This window comes from Sceloporus occidentalis, unplaced genomic scaffold, assembly GCF_023333645.1.
Source record: "Sceloporus occidentalis isolate IW3139 unplaced genomic scaffold, rSceOcc1.0.p SCAF_172, whole genome shotgun sequence".
Classification (NCBI taxonomy): domain Eukaryota; kingdom Metazoa; phylum Chordata; class Lepidosauria; order Squamata; family Phrynosomatidae; genus Sceloporus; species Sceloporus occidentalis.
In genome coordinates, this window is record NW_028317152.1 from 966,052 (window position 1) to 987,551 (window position 21,500).

General features: G+C 36.8%; 1 protein-coding gene across 3 annotated transcripts in view; it reads right to left on the reverse strand.

Annotated features, from left to right (window-relative positions):
* Window positions 1-12,546: 12,546 nt before the first annotated feature.
* Window positions 12,547-21,500, reverse strand: part of LOC149279308 (paired box protein Pax-2-A) — a 43,300-nt gene continuing 34,346 nt past the window's right edge. The window contains exons 8-11 of one of the 3 annotated variants that reach the window (XM_089501335.1): window positions 14,843-14,944; window positions 14,299-14,397; window positions 13,418-13,504; window positions 12,611-12,687 (exon numbers count right to left, since the gene is read on the reverse strand). In XM_089501335.1, the coding sequence (XP_089357461.1) occupies window positions 12,611-12,687; window positions 13,418-13,504; window positions 14,299-14,397; window positions 14,843-14,944 (365 nt within the window). Of the gene's footprint in view, window positions 12,688-13,417; window positions 13,505-14,298; window positions 14,398-14,842; window positions 14,945-21,500 lie in introns of all 3 variants that reach the window. The other 2 variants (XM_089501336.1, XM_089501337.1) reach the window with 2 other exon arrangements.

Genomic DNA, 21,500 nt, shown 5'->3' on the forward strand with positions numbered 1-21,500 from the left:
ATCTTCCCGACATTGAAATCGGGGAAGGACCCTTCCAGGATTCCAAATTATAGACCCATTTCTCTGATCAATTTGGATGATTTCCAGGTTTTTTGCAGAGAGACCAAAAATACTACTTCCTGAGGTGGTCCATAAGGACCAAACAGGTTTTGTCAGGGGCAGGAGTGCAACCGATAACATCCGGAAATTCCTAAATCTAATATATAGCGCGAACTCCAGTGGCACCAAGTCGACCCTTGTGGCTCTCAAAGCCAAAAAGGATTTCGACAGGGTGAGCTGGAGTTTCCTAGAGTGTGTATTATCAGCCTTTGGAATAAAGGGCAGATTTAAGGACTACTCAAATCCAAGTGCCAGAGTACTTTGCCCAATGATGGAGTCAAGCCAATGTTTGCTAAAGAACGGTACCTGTCAAGGATGCCCACTCACACTTTATGTACTATCTATGGGACATCTGGCTGCAGCAATTAGGAAGTCAAAGGCCATTAAATGAATAAGGGTGGGTGACTTGGAGTGTAAAATCACACTTTTTGCTGACGATGCACTCCTGTCCCTGTCTAACCCTAAACATTCAATTCAGGCTTTGCTACAGATTATTGAAGAGTATAGTAAATATTCAAATTATAAATTAAATATCACAAAAACACAATTTTAAAACTGGGTATAAACAACTTTTAACTTAAAGAATTAAAAAACAAAATACAGACTGAATTGGTATAATCTCAACCTAGACTATTTAGGAGTAAAGATTACATCCAATATTGAAACAATGACAAATAATAAATATATGGGATTACTGGGGGAGTTAGAAAAAAAAATTGCTGCCTAGAAGAATATCAAGCTGTCCTGGCTGGGGAAAATTGAGTCAGTAAAAGCCTACCTGATGCCTAAACTTTTTCAGGTCAGTTCCCTTGAGGGTGGAAGTAGTAATACTCTGCTATTTCAGAGAACCATAGCGGAATACGTCTGTTAAAAAAAAAAAAAGAATTTCTAGACAAATTATTAAAAAAAAACAGTCAAAAAGTGAGGGCTGTCATTCCCGGATATTGAGCTCCTTCACAATGCATGCATGATTACACACTATCTGGCATGGAATAGAAAAGTAAGTGAGATACCTCTTTCGGGGAATAGGAAGAAGTAGATCTTGGGGATGCACCCATGCAGGCCCGGACTGGCCATCGGGCACACCGGGCGTTTGCCCGGTGGGCCGGGCCACGGCAGGGCCGCATTGACTTAGGGGCTGATGGAGCTGCAGCTCCAGGCCCCTACCCTACCTACGGCCGCATTAACCCAGGGCATAAGGGGCACCTGCCCCTTAAGCCCGCCGCAACTTTGACCGGGTCCGCCACTCTAAGAGGCCGGGAAGTCCCCACCAAGGCCGGCCTTACGGGTCTGCGGCCGCACAGGGTTTAAATTAAAACATCGGGGTTTTTTTAACTTTATTTAACATCCTCCATGTTAAATAAAGTTTTTTTTAACTTTATTTAACATGGAGGATGTTAAATAAAGTTGAAAAAAAACCCCGATGTTTTAATTTAAACCCTGTGCGGCCGCAGACCCCTAAGGCCGGCCCTGGTGGGGGCTTCCCGGCCCCTTAGAGCAGGACCGGCCTTTGGGGTGTGCGACCGCACAGGGCGTCACACTCTAGGGGGCGGGGGGCGGTCCGCTCCGGGTGCCGCTCATCAGGGGGTGCCAACTTGCGGCACCCGGCACCCCTCCAGAGACGGACAGTAATGTCCGCCGCTGGAGGAGCAGGCTCGCAAGGGAGCGGTATCGGAGGTCTTTAACAGACCTCCGGTTCCCTTGAGTGATTTTAAGCCGGGTTCAACCCGGCTTAAAATCACTGAAGGAAGCCGGAGGTCTGCTAAAGACCTCCGATACCGCTCCCTTGTGATCCGCGCGGCAACAGCTGCTGTGCGCCGGGGTTTGTTGACAGATCCCGGCGCACAACACTGAAGCCGCGGCCACCGCTGTCCGTGCCCTCTGAACCGGAAGAAGACAGAGAAGACAGAAGAACTGAAGAAGAGGAGCGAAGAGGAGGAAAAGGAGCTGTAAGGAGAAAAGAGGAAAGGTAGGAAAATATTCAGTGAGAGTGGATTAGTATATATGTGTGGATTGGTATATACGTGTGGATTGGTGTATATGTGTGGATTGGTGTATACGTGTGGATTGGTGTATACGTGTGGATTGGTGTATACGTGTGGATTGGTGTATACGTGTGGATTGGTGTATACGTGTGGATTGGTGTATACGTGTGGATTGGTATATACGTGTGGATTGGTATATATGTGTGCATTGGTAAGTGTGTGAGAGTGATGGGTGTTATGCTGTACCATTTCCAATGTCTTTTTCATGATCTAATTATGCTCTAAAAGTACATAATAACTCCCATCACTCTATACTGTTCCATACAGTGGCAGAGCTGGGAGGCAGAGGCCTTGCACCCTCACCGCAGGACTCCTGAAAGGTAAGTGAACTTCAAAGAGGGAGAGGGTAGATAGTTAGGAGGGGGTAGATAGGGAGAAGGGCGTGAGACGGGGGAAAGGGGGTAGATAGGGGAGAAGGGAGTGAGAAGGGGCAGAAGGGAGTGAGAAGGGGTAGATAGGGCAATCATACTCCTATCATGCCAAGTCTGCGAGTACATCCTGGAATCTGGGTATGCCTGGGCATGATAGGAATGTGATTGCTGTTAACAATCATATATATATATATATATATATATATATATATATATATATATATATTAATATTGTTATTTAATTGTTTTGTCCTATTTTGGTGTGTTACTTACTTTAAATAAAAGTGTTTTTTTTTATGGTGTGGGGAGGTCACATTCGGTTTCGGACAGGTAAATGCTGCATTTTCGGTTTCAGTCCAGAATTCGTTTCGGTGCATCCCTACTACTAAGCCAGACAATGAAGTGGTAGGCCTACACCACATCAATGTTTGGCGTAGTATATAGTGATTGGGGTTATGCTGCACTATTGTCAATGTCTGGCTCAATGTATAGTGATAGGGATTACGCTGTACCACTGTCAATGTGTGCCTCAGTATATCGTGATAGGTGTTATGCTGTACCACCGTCATTGTCTGCCTCAGTATATAGTGGTAGGTGTTATGCTGTACCACCGTCAATTTCTGCCTCAGTATATAGTGATAAGTATTATGCTGTACCACCGTCAATGTCTGCCTCAGTATATAATGATAACAGTGAGAAGAGGCAGAGGTGGTAGATAGTGATACAGGGGGATAGATAGTGAGAAAGGGGAGTTTTGTTACAAGTTTTTATTCCTTCCTTTTTTTGGGATGGGGGCACCAGAGGAGTAGTCCGCACAGGGCGCCAGAACACCTAAGGCCGGCTCTGCCTTAGAGTGGCGGACCCGGTTGCAGTTGCGGCGGGCTTAAGGGGCTCTGCCTTAATGCGGCCATATAGGCCCAGTCAGGGTAGGAGCCTGGAGCTGCAGCTCCATCAGCCCCTAAGTCAATCCTGCCCTGCCACAGGCGCGGTCGCAGTTACTGCTTGCTCTGGCAACAAGGTAAATAGGGTGAGGGAAGGGGCTGCAGTGAGAAGGGGCAGAGGGGGGTTAGGTAGTGAGAAAGGGGGAGAGGGGATAGATAGAGGCTGTACATATTGAGAAGTGGGGAAGGGGGTTACATAGTGAAAAGGGGGAACATAGTGAGAAGGGGCAGATAAGATGATGAGAGGGGGTAGTGTGAATGCGTATGAGAATGAATGAATAAATGTGTGGATGAATTGTGTGAATGCGTATGACAATTAATGAATTCATGTGAGGATGAATTGTGTGAATGATTTGTGTGACTGCATTAATGAATGTGTTAATGATTTGTGTGAATGATTAAATGCAAAGATGGTACATGAAGGGTGGGCTTTAACAATAAATAAATAAATAAATAAATAAATAAATAAATATGGGCTGCTCAGGCTTAAATGCCCGGGCCTATTTTTTGTCCCAGTCCGGGCCTGCACCCATGTATGACCTATTCTGGGTGGAGAATTGGCAGATGGGGAAATCTCTGACAAAAAACTCCATAGTAAGGAGAGTATTCCACACTATAGCTACCCTTAAAAAAAAGCGCTCTTAGTAAAGCGCTTCCTACCTCATCTTCAGTTCGGGCAGTTCAAATAAATATTGGTAATCTAAGGAGCTGGGAAGAGAAGGGAATCTATAGAATATTGGACATTATGTCACACGTGAAATTAATGACATTTCCTCAGATACAGGATAAATTCAGGCTTCCCTCTCGGGAACTTTTCTCCTACCTCAGATTTAAGAGTTTCCTCGATACTAGAACAATGCTGCACAGGGTGGCCAAACTGGTGGCCTGCTCAATCAGGTTGATACAGGAATTAGAACATGCAACAAAGGACCCACCTTTAATAAAATGGGAGGAAGATCTGACTATGACCTTCGAGTTAAAGTAATGGATTCAGGGGATCCATTTGGTAGAAAGCAACGTACAGTGTGTCAACCTGATAGAACAACATTCTAAAATTATGTTCAGATGGTATATGGTCCCAATTAAATTAAATAAGATATACCCCGCAAACCAACCAACATGTTGGAGATGTCTCAAGGAGATAGGGACAATCAAACATATTTGGTGGGAATATGAGAAATTAGATCCATTGAAGGCAAGAGTTATAAATTCCCTCCTTCTATTTGATACTCCCATCCCTCCTCAAATGTTCCTCTTTTATTTAGATCTCCCAACTTGGACTAAGGAGTATATTTTGTATATTTGTACAAATAAGCACAGCAATAAAAATCTGCATTTCAAGGAAATGGAGGTTAGAAGAAACCCCCCAATGGTGGGAAATAGTTATCCAAGCAAATTTTCAAATGAACATGGAGAGAAGAGTGGGAAGTTGGAAACCTATCGGAAGATATGGGAAGGATGGCTAAACATAGGGAAGGAAATAACATCTCAGGGTTAAATAATAATAGAAATGAAATTTTGTACAGAAGACCTGTAAAGTTGAGACTTACTTACTCTTAGGGCTCCCGCCTACTCCAAAAGTGCACAATAGAATGAATGATGTGTGAACAGAGCCGGCCTTAGGTGTTCAGGTGCCCTGTGCGGACTAGTTCTCTGGCGCCCCCTCGAAAAAAATCTAGTTTTAATTAGAGATTATTTATGTGCAAGTGCAAACAAGCACAAAAATATATAACTGGAAACACTGGTAACAATAATGTACCTTAAATACATTAAATATAGGAAAAAAGACAGCAATCTTTGTAACAAAGACATTTTCCCATTAAATATTGAAAAAATTGGACCCTAGGCAATTGTTTTCATTTGCACCGCCTCCACGCATCCTAGCATGCAATCACTCCCTCCGCTCCCACACCAAAAAAAAACATTTCCACACTGACTGCAGATTAGGGGAAGACCGTGAGAGTCAGTGCAGTCTTCCCTCCTGACTCTACTGTGACTTTGAAAGGTCCTCTCTCCCGTACTCTTCCCCTGACTCCTTTTGTCCCCTCATTCACTAAGCCATACCTCTATTTTCCTCCCTCCCTGTAGGTCAGGTATAGATCAAATAAACAACACATGTAAACAACACTTGCGTGTATAGCATCGTAGGTATAGTCCAACAGATTAACACACAAACCCAGTTTTGCAGGTATAGATCAACTGGGGATCACATGCAAACTCGGCAGTGAAGGTATAGATCAAATAAACAACACATGGAAACAGCACTGCAGGGATAGATCAACTAAATAAGATCTACAAACCCTGTATTTGCAGGTATACATAAATAATGTCATTGTACCCTTCGTAGTGGAAAATACCTTTGTTGTAGTAGAACATACTTGTATCTATCCATCTTCATTGTAACTGCCAAAAGAGCCGTCAAATAATATGTTACAATAATATACCTTAAACCTCTTGAAATATGGTTCTGTTTACAGAAGGCAGTTCCATATTCTATTCACCACCATTTCATTTGAATCAATACTACAGGAAAACAGAATTATTAAAAAATGATGTCCATAAAGTTACAAAAACATGCAGTGACTGATTTTTATGACTATTCTTATATGATGCTGACTTTGGCAGTAAAGATCTCTATGAGCCTAATGTTAACCATATATCATTTCTTCCCAGAAATATAAAAAAAAATGAAATCTATAAAAATCTGAAAATGCTAAGGAAGGAATTATTAAATATCAATTCAGATTTATGTTTAGATAAATGTATGTCCAATTCTGTTATCAAAATACCCTAATTGTTATTTATATATCTAGCAAATATATAATTGTTCCCCAAGCTCACCATCCATGGTATAGGAACTCTTTAATATTTTTTGCATTTCTAAGCTATCAGTTATTGGAAGAAACACAAATCAATTTATAGTTTAGATCAGAAGATAGACAAGAGAAAATTAACATCAAGGCAAATAATAGGACATGGAAAAGAGGCTCCCTCATATTTGATGACTGGGCAATATCTCACAACCATATTATATGTTATTAATCTACACTTTTAGTGTATAAAAATCGAAGATTTCGAATTTTGTTATGAAAGTAATATACAAAACAAACAGTTAAAGAACACAAGACCTGCCTACCTGCTGTGGGACCATTAGGGGCTAAAATGCAATTTCCCCCTCTTGCCCCATGGTCCCAGAAACTGGTGTATACCTTCCATTCATTGCATCAAATAATGCAAAATAGTTTATTACATGACTTGAATGTGCCTTTAAATGGGGATGGAGTCTTTAGAGAAACTTGATAAATGCATATTGTGCTGCAATCACATTTTTCTATGTTGGCCCAATATAAGATATCAACTTTGAGTAAAGACATAACTTTCTCTTGGACAAAAAAATCTATATCCATTTTTCTTATTGGACTGGGAGTTCAAAAAATAAGGCCCATTACATGATAACATAAATAAAAAAAGAGCTAGCTTCTTTTTTGTAGGAGCCATTAAGTGAAGCATTCATAGATTATAATCATTATTCTTTTAACTGTGCCGCAATTGTTTTCTTAGCTCTGGTGAAAGTATACTGTCACTAGGTGTTAACATTTATGAAGTTTATCTTAAAGCCTAGGTGATGCCAAAGAAAACACAGTATCTGCTGTTATAAATTAATGAAAAGTGCTTTCCATTTAAAAACTAAACGCCCAGTAATTAGGTTCTGTAAGAGGAAGTATACCACCAAACATGGCAGACGCAAACTGACATGACTAGCAAACCTGAGATCCAATCAGAAAAAATCTTCTATTATTACCTGCTTTTACTATTAAATGATTTGAGTGTTGATGATTCAAAGTTCACAGTTTATTAGTTTTTGCAAGACAGCTAGGTCTTCCAATTTAGAAAGTGGAGTGACATAAACATTTCCATCTAAATGGACTAATTTTACATTGGGGAATTCTGTGGCAAAAAATGCAGACAGAATCCTGCTTTATTTTTCTTATTACCTCTTTTTTAACAAGGTCTAAATGACATGTATAAATGACAGAGCATCAACGCTGGATGCTTCACAGGGGAGCCATGAAGTAAACAATAACTAAGGAGTTGAATTAGAACTTGAGTTTCAAATCAAGGCGAGATGAGGAAATATATGCTCTTAGCATTGCCATTTCATATATTGAATCGCAAATACTTTCTGTAAAATCATTTGAGGGGTTTGATGTCAATGGAGTTGAGTGATATTAGGAGAGGCACAGTGCATCAGTTATGTATGTTATTGCCACCAATGTTCTGAATATCCAGTTTAAAAACCTGCTCATATTAAGCAGATCTGTTGGTACACTATACAGTGAAGGAAAATTGTATTTGATTCCCTGCTGATTTTGTATATTTGCCCACTGACAAAGACATTTTCAGTCTATAATTTTAACAACAAAAAAATCCAGAATAACACATTTCAAATAAATTATAGATTTGATTTGCATTTTACTAAGTTAAATTGGTATTTGATCCCCTATCAATCAGCAAGATGTCTGGCTCCCAGGTGTCTTTTATACAGGTTGAGTTGAGATTAGCAGCACTTTCTTAAAGGGAGTGCTTTAATCTCAGGTTGTTACCCGTATAAAAGACACCTGTCCCCAGAAGAAATCAATGAGATTTCAAACTCTCCACCATGGCCAAGACTAAAAAGCTGTCCAAGGATTTTAGGGACAAGATTGTAGACCTACACATGGCTGGGCTACAAGACCATCGCCAAGCACCTTGGTGAGAAGGTGACAACAGTTGGTGCGATTATTTGCAAATGGAAGAAACATAAAATAACTTTCAATCTCCCTTGGTGTGGGGCTCCATGCAAGATCTCACCTTGTGGAGTTTCACTGATCATGAGAATGGTGAGGAATCAGCCAAGAACTACACGGGAGGATCTTGTCAATGATCTCAATGCAGCTGGGACCATAGTCAACAAAAAAACTATTGGTAACACACTACACTGTAAGGACTGAAATCCTGCAGGGCCAGCAAGGTCCCCCTGCTCAAGAAAGCACATGTACAGGCCCGTTTTGGAAGTTTTCCAATGACCATCTGAATGATTCAGAGGAGAACTGGGTAAAAGTATTGTGGTCAGATGAGACCAAAATCGAGCTATTTGGTATCAACTCAACTAGCCGTGTTTGGAGGTGGAGGATTGCTGCCAATGACCCCAAGAACACCATCCCCACCTTCAACCATGGTGGTGGAAACATTATGCTTTGGTGGTGTTTCTCTGCTAAGGGGACCGGACAACTTCACCGCATCAAAGGGATGATGGATGGGGCCATGTACCGTCAAATCTTGGGTGAATTATTATTATGCAGTTAGTCATATCATCCACATGGTTATTAACCAGAAACACAAGAAGAACAAAAAGAATAACATACAAAAATTTATTTATCATGTGCACAAAAAAGAATCAAGTAACTGAAGCAATGATCAATGCCACTTTGTCTTCAGATAAACACATTGGATCACCAAAAGAGACCACGTCATTCTGTGCTGTTGTTCACAGCTGGTCCATTTCATTTGTTTTGCAAATGTATTTGAAAATGTTGCTCACCTAAGAAGACAACCTGCAGCCTCATTAAATGAAGTTTTTTTTTTTTATTATAAATTACCATGAAAGCTTTATCACGTCCAAATATTTCAGCTGTAGGAACAACACATTGATAACATCCTTAAACCCACTATCGTATTAGTCAAAAAAGGAAATCTGATTTTAGACAGTTGAATTAAAAATAATTTCATGAGTAAGAAAAGTACTGATGTAAGATTTATTTTTTCTTTCTTAATGTCAAAAGCAACCTCCACATTTATGCTATTCTAACACCTTCCCATTTGTGTGCCTATGTCCACTGGGTGAGCATGATAAAGCATGCAGACACACTCACAACCGAACACTTTTGATTCATTGTGAGTAGCACATTCAAAGAGTAGCATCATGTGCTTTAATAGAGGTCCTAGTATGAGATTTGCACAGCACCCACTAATTCCGTGCAACGGAAAATGCCTTACAATAAAAAGAATAGGGAATGAGAACCTAGCTAATTCTCCCTTTCAGGTAAAACATCACAAAAACACAGATGTTTGATGATTCTAGCTAACGCATTGTGCATGGAATTTGTTTTCTCCTATATTAACTGAAAAGGAAAAAGAGAATAAAGTAATCCAGAAAATCCAGGAAAAAAAGTGTGCAAGAGAAGTAGAGACAGAAGCAAGTGGCATACCCATGCTGAAAAGGTGTGTTTAAGAGTTGCATAGTAACATTATCCTTTTCAAACCATAATTATCCAAAACTGAGGTTAAAAATAAATAAATAAAAATATAAGGGCTGTTTGTAAACCCCACAGACTTTGGTGAATCCCTAATGTTCATGCTAAGTTTTATTTACCTTTTTTCTCCAATGAGCACAAGGAGCCTTGTATAATACAGACACATTGCTGGTTATCTACACAATGAAAAGCTTCATTTAATACCATGTCTTTTGAAATGCAGATGAATATTTACAAGAGAAATTTGCTTCACGTTACATACAATATCTTTCTACAAAGCAGCAATTATTTTGTATTGTTGCAAAAAAAAATATAATATTAATAATACCATTAAATAATTACAAAAATGTACCTTTTTATGTAGATTTTTGTTTCTAATTGAATATATTTGCGCAAAATGGGTCCTTCATGTATAATATTGCTGCAAAAATCCTAGTGTCAGCAAACAATTTCAGCCATTATACAACATTTAGACTTCATACTTAATTGCGCTTGGGGGAAATGTCAAATTTACAGAGTGATTAAAAGAGAAAATGATATGATCCTAGTAAAACTGTATCAGATGCTAACTTCTCAGGCTGGTTAAAGAAACCTAAATGTTTAAACTTTAATGTCCCTGTGATATGCGAATGTTTGGTCTGGTTTAAATGAATGGTCCAGATTATGGATAGCTGCCATCTAAAGTTATTTTGATATAACTATAACAATAACAAAAAATGAATTGAGATCAGCTATTGTGCATTTTTAGCCAAAGTAATATTGTGATTTAGGTGTCATTGTTACAAAGAAAATGTATGTTAATATTTAAGTTAAAGATTGACACATGCTTTGGATGTTTACTATGTTCTAGCAAAGGCCTGGATGTGCGTTGATAATGATTTTCTGTACTTATGTCTGAAAGGGACATGGATTGATATCCCCATTTGATAACAATTTAATAATGCCCATTTCATAATAATTTATTGATAAATGTGGATTAAAAAAATCCTACATTACTTCAAGCGCCTATAGAACCAATGTTGTATATATGAAAAAAACTGAAACTGGTTCCAGGGCTTTCTGAATAAGGTAAGTTAAGATGCTTAAAGCCATAGGTCAACATACTATCACTTCGGTCATGAGACAAACCTGCACAAAAACATATGGTATATGTTTGCAAAGACAAGCTAAATGCTGCCACATCCGTTTCAGATCGCATTAATATTAGGTGGCATTGTTCACTGCTAGTAAGGCCAGATTGTCTGAAGTCTCTTAAGCATTCCAGTCCCACCTAAATTATTTCCCTTTTCACTTTATTTTGAAACAATATTGAAAATGCGATATTCTTTCCCCCTCCATTTATATTGTACACAAGTACAAACAATTTGAGGAACACTGTAACACTCATGTTACCTACTGTTTGTTTAACCCTCGGAATGGAGGGTGTTTCCTTGTTCTTGATAGCACCTACTTATGAATATAGGGAATACCCTGAAACATCAATAGAGCAATTTAAAGCACATCAGTCTTTAATATGACAACCATTGGATACCGTAGATGAGTTTGCTAACACTAGTGCAGCAATCACTTTTTTTATAGTGACATATAGTGACATTGGACCATGTTTATTTTTTATTTTTATTTTAAAAGAGGCCTAGCAGGATTAATGGATTTTCTACCCTAATAATTTGTGTTGTAAAGGTAAAATGTAAACCAGAATTGTGGGCCTCATTAAGTGCCATTTTATTTTAAAACTAAAACATTGCCTCCTTTTCAGTTTTTTTTAAACTTTCTTTTGCAATGTGAAATATTCACAATGATTTGATGCATGGACTCAGAGTTGTCCTCTTAAATCATATCACAAAACACTAGTGCAAAATAAAAAGGGGTAAGAGGGGATACAACATTTCATGAACTGCCCTCATATGATCCTATGGATATCTTTCTATTTTTATTGTCATTTTTTTAGAAAAAATTCTATTTTAATGTGTTTGTACAGACCTTCATGATAAAGCATAAAAACAGAGTATATTTATTTATATATTTATATATCCATATATTTTATTATTCCTTTTGTTGTTTTGTTGTTTTTTTTTTCTTTTTTACTTTAGTCACTTGGCTTTAAAATATCCTCCTGTCTTCTGATTGTGCTATTTTCACTGACAATGATGTCTGCTTCAGATACAGTGACATGCCAGTATAATGAATGGAGCATGAAAGGCATCCAAACTGAGAGGGGGAGGATGCTGCTTAAAGTCTCGAGCAAAGTCCTTAATGAAACTTTTTTTATTTACTTCCATCCTCCATTTGTTAATTGTTTCATGATTATTCTGTCAGAAACCTTCTAACCACTGACTTTTCTCAGTAGCTTACACATGTTTTAAGAAGAAAATGTCTCTTAATGATGTTCTTTTCTGTCTCTTTTGTTGAGTACAAAACCGTCTCTCCTGTTGTTTTGTTTGTAGCACATGCTTGTCTTTGGAGTATTAAAACATGTATTAATGCATTGCATTTCATTTTTTTCTTTTTAATGTAATTTTCTGCAGGTAATAAAGGAAAATTGTTGCATTTAACAATATTCTGTTGCAAGGTCCCACAAACTGCAATATAAATAATAGTTAGTCACTATGTTTCCATGAAACAATGCGGTGTCACATCAAATGAGTTGGCAGGATTTTCATTGTGCTACTGGCAACTTTGACTTTGTGGTACAGACAGTCAGCTCTTTGTATCTAAGTAAGGTCAGTAGAAGTAGCAGACTGGTTTCAGGAGGCAAACATTAAAACACATTTCTTCTCAAAGGCATAGATGAAGTAGTTCAGACAGGTACAATATGGAGGCCTAGGTTTTCGCCCTGTACTTTCATATGGTTTCCATGGTAATTAGTGACGGTCATAGGCAGTGGCAGCAGTGGGAGGTGCGGAGCCCCTGGATGTGGCACTATAATAATAAGGGGAACCTGAAAGTTAACACAGGAAAAAAATGGACTGGTTGAAAGGACAAAAATTGAACAAAAATATTGAGACAAAACATAATCTTTATGAAATTCAAGAACTAATGTTCATAATAATATACGAATAACTTTTGTAATGACTTATTTAACTACCATCAAAAATGCAACTTAGTAGTTGTTGTAGTTTTAGTTGTTTGTAGTTAGTGTAGTTTTATAACTGAAAGCTTTTGCTATATTTAGACAACACAATAAAAAGTACAAATACATATTTAGAAATGCAAGGCTCCTAACTATATTTAGCATCTATAAATAATCTCTTAGTTTTGCAGTTATCACTTCTTTGTCAACTTGTTTCAGTGTTTGTCTTCAATTTTTTATATTTACCAAGCAACATTGCTCAATGTGTTATGTGATTATGCCATACTTTTTGCCTCAAAGCCACTTTGTGATGGATTTTAATACATATTCATAGATGATGTAAATGAATGATAGTAAATTTGATATAACATACTTATTATTGGATAGCCTCAGTTCTTACAAGATTATTAAGAAACTGGAATAGAAGGCAAAATAATAGGACACCTGTATGTATTATAATGTAATCATATCACTATTCTAAGGATAGGTCAATTATATATATAATTTTGAACTTAATGGGTTTCAATTCTGTGGAGGTGTCCTCCTTGATATTGGAATTGTAACCAAGATGACTGAGATTTGTGTAGTTCATACTCACTTAGTAAAGCTGGATTGCTGAACCTCCAAGCCTCATTGTACGTTGTGTATTGAGGGTGACTGTAGGGATTTCCGGAAAATTCACTTCCTAGAAAGCCAATAGGTGAAAAAGGAGAGCAACAATTCAATGTGAATAGCAAGAATGTTTTACTTTTTCAAAAATATTTGCATAGCATTTGATTTATAGACCTTAGAAAAGGCAACATATTCTGAAAGAAGAATACTAAGCCTTTGAGGTACAACCAAGTGTTACTACGGTGTCTTTATTGCAGCAGACATACAGGTGGTGCTCACTGCAGCGCTGTAATAGGTATCCTGGTATCCAGTCTTGTTTTTGTTATGTATAAACCAAAAAAACTAAATTACCTACATGTAAGATTATGTTAGGAAATAAAACGAGTAAAGTATTACCCACCATTCATTTCTTTGTGTAAATACACTATATGGACAAAATTATTGGGAAACCTGACCATTAAACCAACAGAGATAGTGATGACATTGTATTCTAATTACATAGACATTAATATGAGGTTGGCAAAGGGTTGCAGCTATAACAGCTTCCACTCGTCTGGGAAGACACCAGATTTTGTGTGGGAATTTTTGCCCATTCATCCAGTAGGGCATTTGTGAGGTCAGGCACCGATCTTGGACGAGGAGACCTGGCAAGTAATCTCAGGAATGGCTTACTGCTGACGTCAACTATCTCTTGACTTGTAATAACAATGTGATAAATATATAAATGTATTGTCATTGTTACTTAATGATGATGCTTTTGTGTTGTACCAGTCATTTGTTGTTATTACTGTATAACAAATTCACACATGTGTGACATGTTTTAGAGAAAAGGATAAGTAATAGATATGCACAAGGTATTGCACTCACCACTTCCAGTCCTGCAGTGAAACAGACATGGTTTAGAGCTGGAAAGACATGAACAGCACTCCACAGGTTGGACCGAATGGTGGACCGAAACGTTGGTGCCTGTTAATGGATCGATAATGAGATGTCTCTTTCATTAAATGACCTGTGGAGTGCTGATTACTATGTGTTTCAAGCTCAAAATTTAAATAAACAATATATTTTATATTTGTATAACTTAAATAAAATCTCTAAATGTGAGGCTGGGTATGTGAGGGCTATTCAAAAACAACAAATTCTACACTAGGCCTTGACCACAACATCAATTAAGATATAGCTGTTTGTGGTAATTCTCAAATAAAGTAAAACCAGCTGCACGTCCTATTACAATAACACAGTTTAGTGCATGCCGAAGGATTAAATGTGTCTAAAAATATACAATATGTCTTCTTGGGCTATGATAGTTTACTGTTTCATTGTAACATAGTTACTATTTATGTTCCATGCAATGCAACATTTCATATAAATCAGCAAAGCATTTGAGATTTAGAACTGCAGGGTAACTTACCAGGAACCATGCCAGCAAGGGTTGAGGTTGGGTAGCTGCCTTGTCCCGTTGGGGGAACGTGAGGAGGATAACCTGGTAGAGTTGTACTTGTCATATCCCGACCTACAAATCAAAACATAAAAAATAGTATGAGGGGAAAATGCCACTAACTTATCAGTGATCATGTCTTGGTTGACAAACATATCTTAGTCTTGTGTGCTTATTAAAATACAGTAAGTAAATGCACAATATTCCATACTTTCAATAATCTTCCTTTCTGGTGCTATTGGTGTGATTGGCATTTCTTTATTATTTTATGATAGAAATCAGCTACATGAGTTTTTGTATGCACAATAACACATTCTTTGAACTCAGAATTGCTTCCTTTTTGACCATTTGTCATAGGACAGCCAAAAATCAACTGAATAGTGACACTTCAGGCAATTATCCCATTCTAAACTATATTTTAGTTTAACCGTTATGTTTATTTATTTTATTCAAATACTTACATATAAATAGAATGCCACATATATGAAGCAACCTTATGTGTGATGTTTGTTTGTATATGTATTACTTGGATATTAGTACAAAATCAATATTGAACAAAGACATAGAAATGTATTATCCATACGCTTGTCCTATAACATATTATTTCATTACAATTTAAGTTAACATGACATCAGTGACATATAATAATACTTAATGCAAATTTTTGAGAGTTGTTTTATTAAATGGTATATATAATAAAAACATTAAAAACATTTTTGTAAATATCTTACTCAGGAACATAAGTATCTACCAACGTGTCACAAAAAAAGAAAGGTCCTTGTTATACCCTGCCTCTGAGTCACATCATTACATAAAGCACCTCCCACTAGACCTTTTGAAACATTGAAACACATGCTGTTGGCTGGTATCAATTGAGAGTTTCTCTCTCACCTAGATTCAGGATTCAGCACCATAACATGATCTGATCCTCATGCTAAACAACCAACATGTGGTATACTAGCATATCATTGTAAATACTCTGCATATCAGTAATTACTTATTTTAAAAGTCTCCCCTCCAAAATGAAGTATATAACATCATCTCATGCAAAAAGAATGCAGACACTGCACAAGTGGATGTCAGATCTAATGATGACATACTGTGAAAAGTGAACATACTCATCTGTCATTGGCTTCAGACAATTCTATCTAAGTTTTATAACATATATCACATTCAATCCAATATATAAAGATGATCATAGCATCAAAGTAAGCAACTAAATGGCTAGGTACCCAAGCAAACAATAATACATATTTTGTTATGCCATTATATGCAGTGTTAACAGACTCAAACATTGTTTCAGTGCCAGAAAGTTGAACCTTTCATCATGCGCAAGGTATGGTATAGTTGTTGCTTTGTGAGGAAATTATTCAGTATGATCTAGAGATGAGACTACAGTAATCATTTAACCTCTCTAATTAGAGTCATCTGTGCTGCCAAAGATTAAGTATACAACATATAACAGATGTTACATACAGCATGTTAATTGTAGAGACTTTAAATTTGTCAGTAGCTCTTGTAGTATTTCCCATGATGCACTACCCATTCATTAAGGGTATGTTTAAATGTAAAGTTGTATATACAGAAGACCTTTGCTGCAGTTAGACTTTAGAAAATTCCCAGTCCAGAGAGCCAGTTGACTCCCACGTTTAAGGAAAGTCCTTTACACAAATTATGGCAGATTAATCTATTGCCATATTCATTTACAGTATCTCTGCTAGAAAACTATCATCCATTTAAGAGACTAGATGATTCATGGATGAGGGTATATTTGGTACCTGCTATGAGTGGTTGGCTGCTGAACTGCCCATATGGGGGGCCATGATTGGTGAAGGAGCTGTACGTAGGTGTGGATGCATCAACCGTGAGGGCCATCTGGAAAGGCTGAAGATCAGCCAGCCCCGAGCTGGTCAGTGAAGAGGGGGTGAAGGGTGTAAGGGAAGCTTCATGAGGCTCTTGCTTTACATAGAGGTGAGAAGAGTAACTCTCTGTGAGGGATAAGGGAATGGATGGACAGACGATAGACAGACATAGGTTGGGTGGAACAAAGGAAGAGAGAAAAAAAATGTATAAATGTAAATGGGATGATGGAAAACCATAAAGTAAAATAAAAGAGGGTTAAAAATAAGTTGGTTTTTTTTAAAAAATCTATTAACCTACTTCCTTTCGTATTACACAAAAGGGTAGCAAATACCTGCCTACTGTCTTCCTTAATTACAGCTTGCTACATAAGACTAAGTCACAGAAACAATGCATTATTTTTCTACCTTGTGCTCAAAACAAAAATACCTATGCACACACTATAGCAAAGTGGAACACATTTTGAAAAGGGACATATAATGGACACGTGGTAGCTTTGGGAGTTAAGTAAATGCATTTGAATCCTGCTTTTACAGAAATCAATAGACTTAAAATGGTCCATTCAACCTGCGTTTTGTTTTAAATAAAGAAATTTAATTGCTGGTGGCTTTTTTTTTATCTACGGACACTGGCAAATCATTTCTTTATAAAGGGCTAGACTAAAGTGAACTATTAATCCCACATAATACAGAGGTTTTAACACTGTTGCATTAGGATAATCTGTGGTTAGTAAGAAATGAAAGCAATGGCACATAGCAAAACTCACAGCAAGGCTCTTAAAAAAATATTTGATAGGAGATTGATAAACTAATAACTATACCATACCTGAAAACTGAATATGTTTTGCTGTTTAACAGCGCATATATACTATTTGTATGCAAAAAATTGGCCCTTTAATTGATAACTAAAATCATAATTCTATTGTGAATCTGTCAGTGGCAATGCCCCTTTACGGTTGTATGCTGTAGTTTGGTGTTTTGATTAGACTTGTGCATTCGCCACCAATAAAACAAATACTTGCAATTCAATCAGAGAGAGAGCGAGAGAGAAAAAGAGAGAGAGATCTTGTGGAAATATAAGTCCAGAACACATCAGGGGCCTCTTCCATTGAAAATATTGAACTAAATTTAAATTTAAAATGAAAAACCCTGTGCCTTCAATCAAAACTGAAAGGAATTGAAATTTGTTATCAGAAACAAAAAGTTAATCCGAAACAATTTTTCTTGCAGTGCACAAAGTCCAGTGTAAAAGTAGAAGGCTTTTTAGAGTGGAGCTTTCTTTTTCTGTTTGTTCTTAAATATCACCTGGTAGGTCAAAATGACTTAAGCTTAGGACCATAGACATATTGCTTATAATGGCTAAGTACTAGAAGAGGAAGACAATGGGAAGTAAGTGGCTATTATGGTATGATAATGTCTTTCTTTGAATTTAAGTAGCTGGTTTATTCAGTGACAAAATAGTATCTAATAAATCAAACTACAGTTCTAGAGATAGGATACTCCTCAGTAGAACTGCTACAAGATTTAGAATCAAAAGGATGCACATTTTACTGCGTAACATATAGGCTCAAGCAATTACAAATACCTTTTATAATGAATCATTGGGATGAGTGAAAACACTTAAAACAGAAATGTAACACTGGCACACTGCAGGTTGTGCAGAACACTTTTCCTGGTCACGTAAAACAACTGGGCATTATGAGTTCTGGTCCAGAGATCCCTCACCTAGTGCATTGTTGATTCATTTAGTAAAATTGAGCACTTGACAGCTAGAGTTGGTGTACTGACAAATACCTGCGCTGTGCTACAACAACTATAAGGCAGCTGGGTAGGGTCTCAGAAACTGCAGAGACCCAGAACAAAATGTTATCTTTCTGTAGTACCCATATCCATCTGCTACCTTTAAAGTTGGGTCAATTTTCCAGAAAATGAGAAATCCCCCCTTTGTTACTTGGCTAACCAAGGTGGGGTAGAGGTTCACATCAGTTTTACTATCCATTTAGGTGTGAGCTTGCCTTAATCTTTGTCTTTAACAAGAATATACAACACATCTAGTGTACCTTATTTAGCTCAACATCCTATAAATTACACGGCAAATTCCATCCATGTGCATGCACCCTACATTTGCTGCCTTCACACTCCTAAAATCTATTTTAAGTGATTAGGGTGCTATGCGGAGATCCGGAGATTATTTATTATGCAATGAAAAGCAAGTGGGTTTAGCTACCCAAACACAAACTGGAAGACCTCTGACCCTCTTATAGTACTCTTTTGCATCCAGAATATTCTATAATACATGAATAGTCTATCATTAATCAACTGGCCTGATTTATCAACCTTTTTCGAGGAGTCACCAAGTTAGGTGTAATCTAATCTTTTAATAAATGGTAGTATTACAATTTGAATAAATTAAGGATAAAAGCAAGCTATATAAAAAGTTGAAAAACAAATTATTTGTATGTTGTATGTTTTTAGTGCTGGTGATAGAAAACCATCAAATCAGATGATACACACCATATTTTAAAGGATACGTGTGTATTTGTGTCAAAGTTTTGGAATCTTATCTAACTTTACTTGCATGAGACTTAAAATCTTACCATATATTATTGGATAAGAGTATTGCACCTTCCCGTTGACTGTACAAATTTCCACACTATTATTCTGTCATATCAATTAATATGTGGTAAATTGGACCAACATTAAAAAATCCGAACATTGACACCGCATCATGCTTATATTAACATAACAATGAATTAGGATGTTTTAGCATGTCCCAAAATGTCACAAATTAGCTTGAATTTCCTGCTTAATGAGTCATTAGTTCTTGACCATTAACATGATGTACCTATACACTAATACATAATGAGTTGCTGCTACCTGAGATTAATACCTGTTTTTAATGTCCTGAACTTGTCACTCTCCCTCTCTTCCATCAGTAGAAAAATAGAATTGATTCTCCAGTGAAATATAACAAATTGATATTTTTGAAAGACAGAGCTCTTTAACAAGAAGGTTTAATTTCCCAAATTATATGATTATGTTTCCTGCTGGGACATCTTATTGAATCTGCACATTTTACATTTTTCTGTCAAATAAAATGATTGAAGGAAATCATTTTTTTAGTGGAAGAAAATGAAGCAGACTAGAGAAACTATTCCAGTGAAATTCTCTGTGTCTGTTTTTCAGAAAAAACTGTGAAACAACTAGGGTTTTTTTTTATGTCAGGGAGATCTGGTCATTAATCAGATTATTCACTAACAGCAAAAAAACAAAAACAAAACAAAAAAATAAAATCAACAAATATCAATACCAGCAGGCGTTTGCTGGCAAAAACGAATGGGAAAAAAAATAAGATTAAGCATGATTTGCAGCTTTTTTGGGTACTAACAATATTAAAAACAAAAACTGTAGCACAGCCTAAGTGCAGGAAAATAATTCCTCCTCTTCTTTTTTTTGCTATTTTTTTGGGGTCTAATCTGTCCTTTAAAATGTTTACCTTCATTATGGTTCGTAAACAGCACTGAGTGTTAATGACTAGGTTTCTCTATTCTCTCCCTGATTGAAATCTTGCATACAGATGAACATGTTTGTGTTAAGGTGCCACCTGGGAATGTCAAGCTGAGCTTGCAATACACTTTTCTTACACTTAGACCAAGATGGATCCAGAGGAGGTGTTTCGATGACATTGAAAATAAGAAAAAGTAAGGTCTGACATGTGTAAATGGCATAGTTTTATTGTTGTGTTTGATCGTTTATGCAGTTTGTTCTTCTATTAAAGCTAATTTTGCTGTTCCTGTATGCGAAGCACAACCAGATCTCTTAATACAGACAAAGTGTAAAAAGATTTTTTTCGTTCTATTCATCTGCTTTTAGATTAAAGTACTAACCTCTGATATAAACAACTCAGTATAATGGCTACAATCCACTCTGTGTATTTTCACTATTAGCCTGTTAAAATTAGAGATCTGATTTGGGTTGTTGGGTTTCAAAATAATTGCATGGTTTGGTATATTGCACAAAGCATTGATGTTTATATGAAATATTTTACTTTATTTTGAAGTCTTTATAGGATTTTCACACCTTTAAATGGGCCAATATATTCATAGATCTAGTTGTAAAGTTATTTTGAAAATGTCTAAAAAAGGGATACCTGGGGGCTCTAGTTCTTAAGTGACTTTATCTTGTTATCTATATTGTCTTGTTATAACTATGAATAGAGTGGAAAGTCCACATGACCATCAAACGTGTTTGTCCCTTTCAACTATGAGAACTATTAATGTACCAACAAAAATCAATGTTTTTTTTCCTGTTTTTTAGCTGCCTTCTGCTTGTCATTTGTATCTTTGTCTCACAATAAAACATCTGCCCTTGAAATGCATGTCCTCACCATCATTCAAATCTCAGGAGCTATTTCTTTTTACTGAATATTGCCTTTGGTTTTAACTAACCAAATAATCAGGTGAATTTTAGCACCTCTTAAACTTTATTAATATTAATGTTTTTAGTCACTGAGTCACTGAGTTCTTATTTTTGTACCAATTGTTCTGAAAAATTTCACATAAATTAATTTATAAAATGCTATCAAATTACTTCAAATCATTGTGTAAAGTTGTATTATAAAGCCTAGCGATATTTTCTCCCATAAGCACAACATTTGTAAATGATTCCATGGTAAGCACGCTTCATACAATGCATATGACATGTAATTTCATATCATATAAAAGAAGTATGTTCGTGTCTAAAATGTTCTTGGTAACATGTTTTCTGTACCT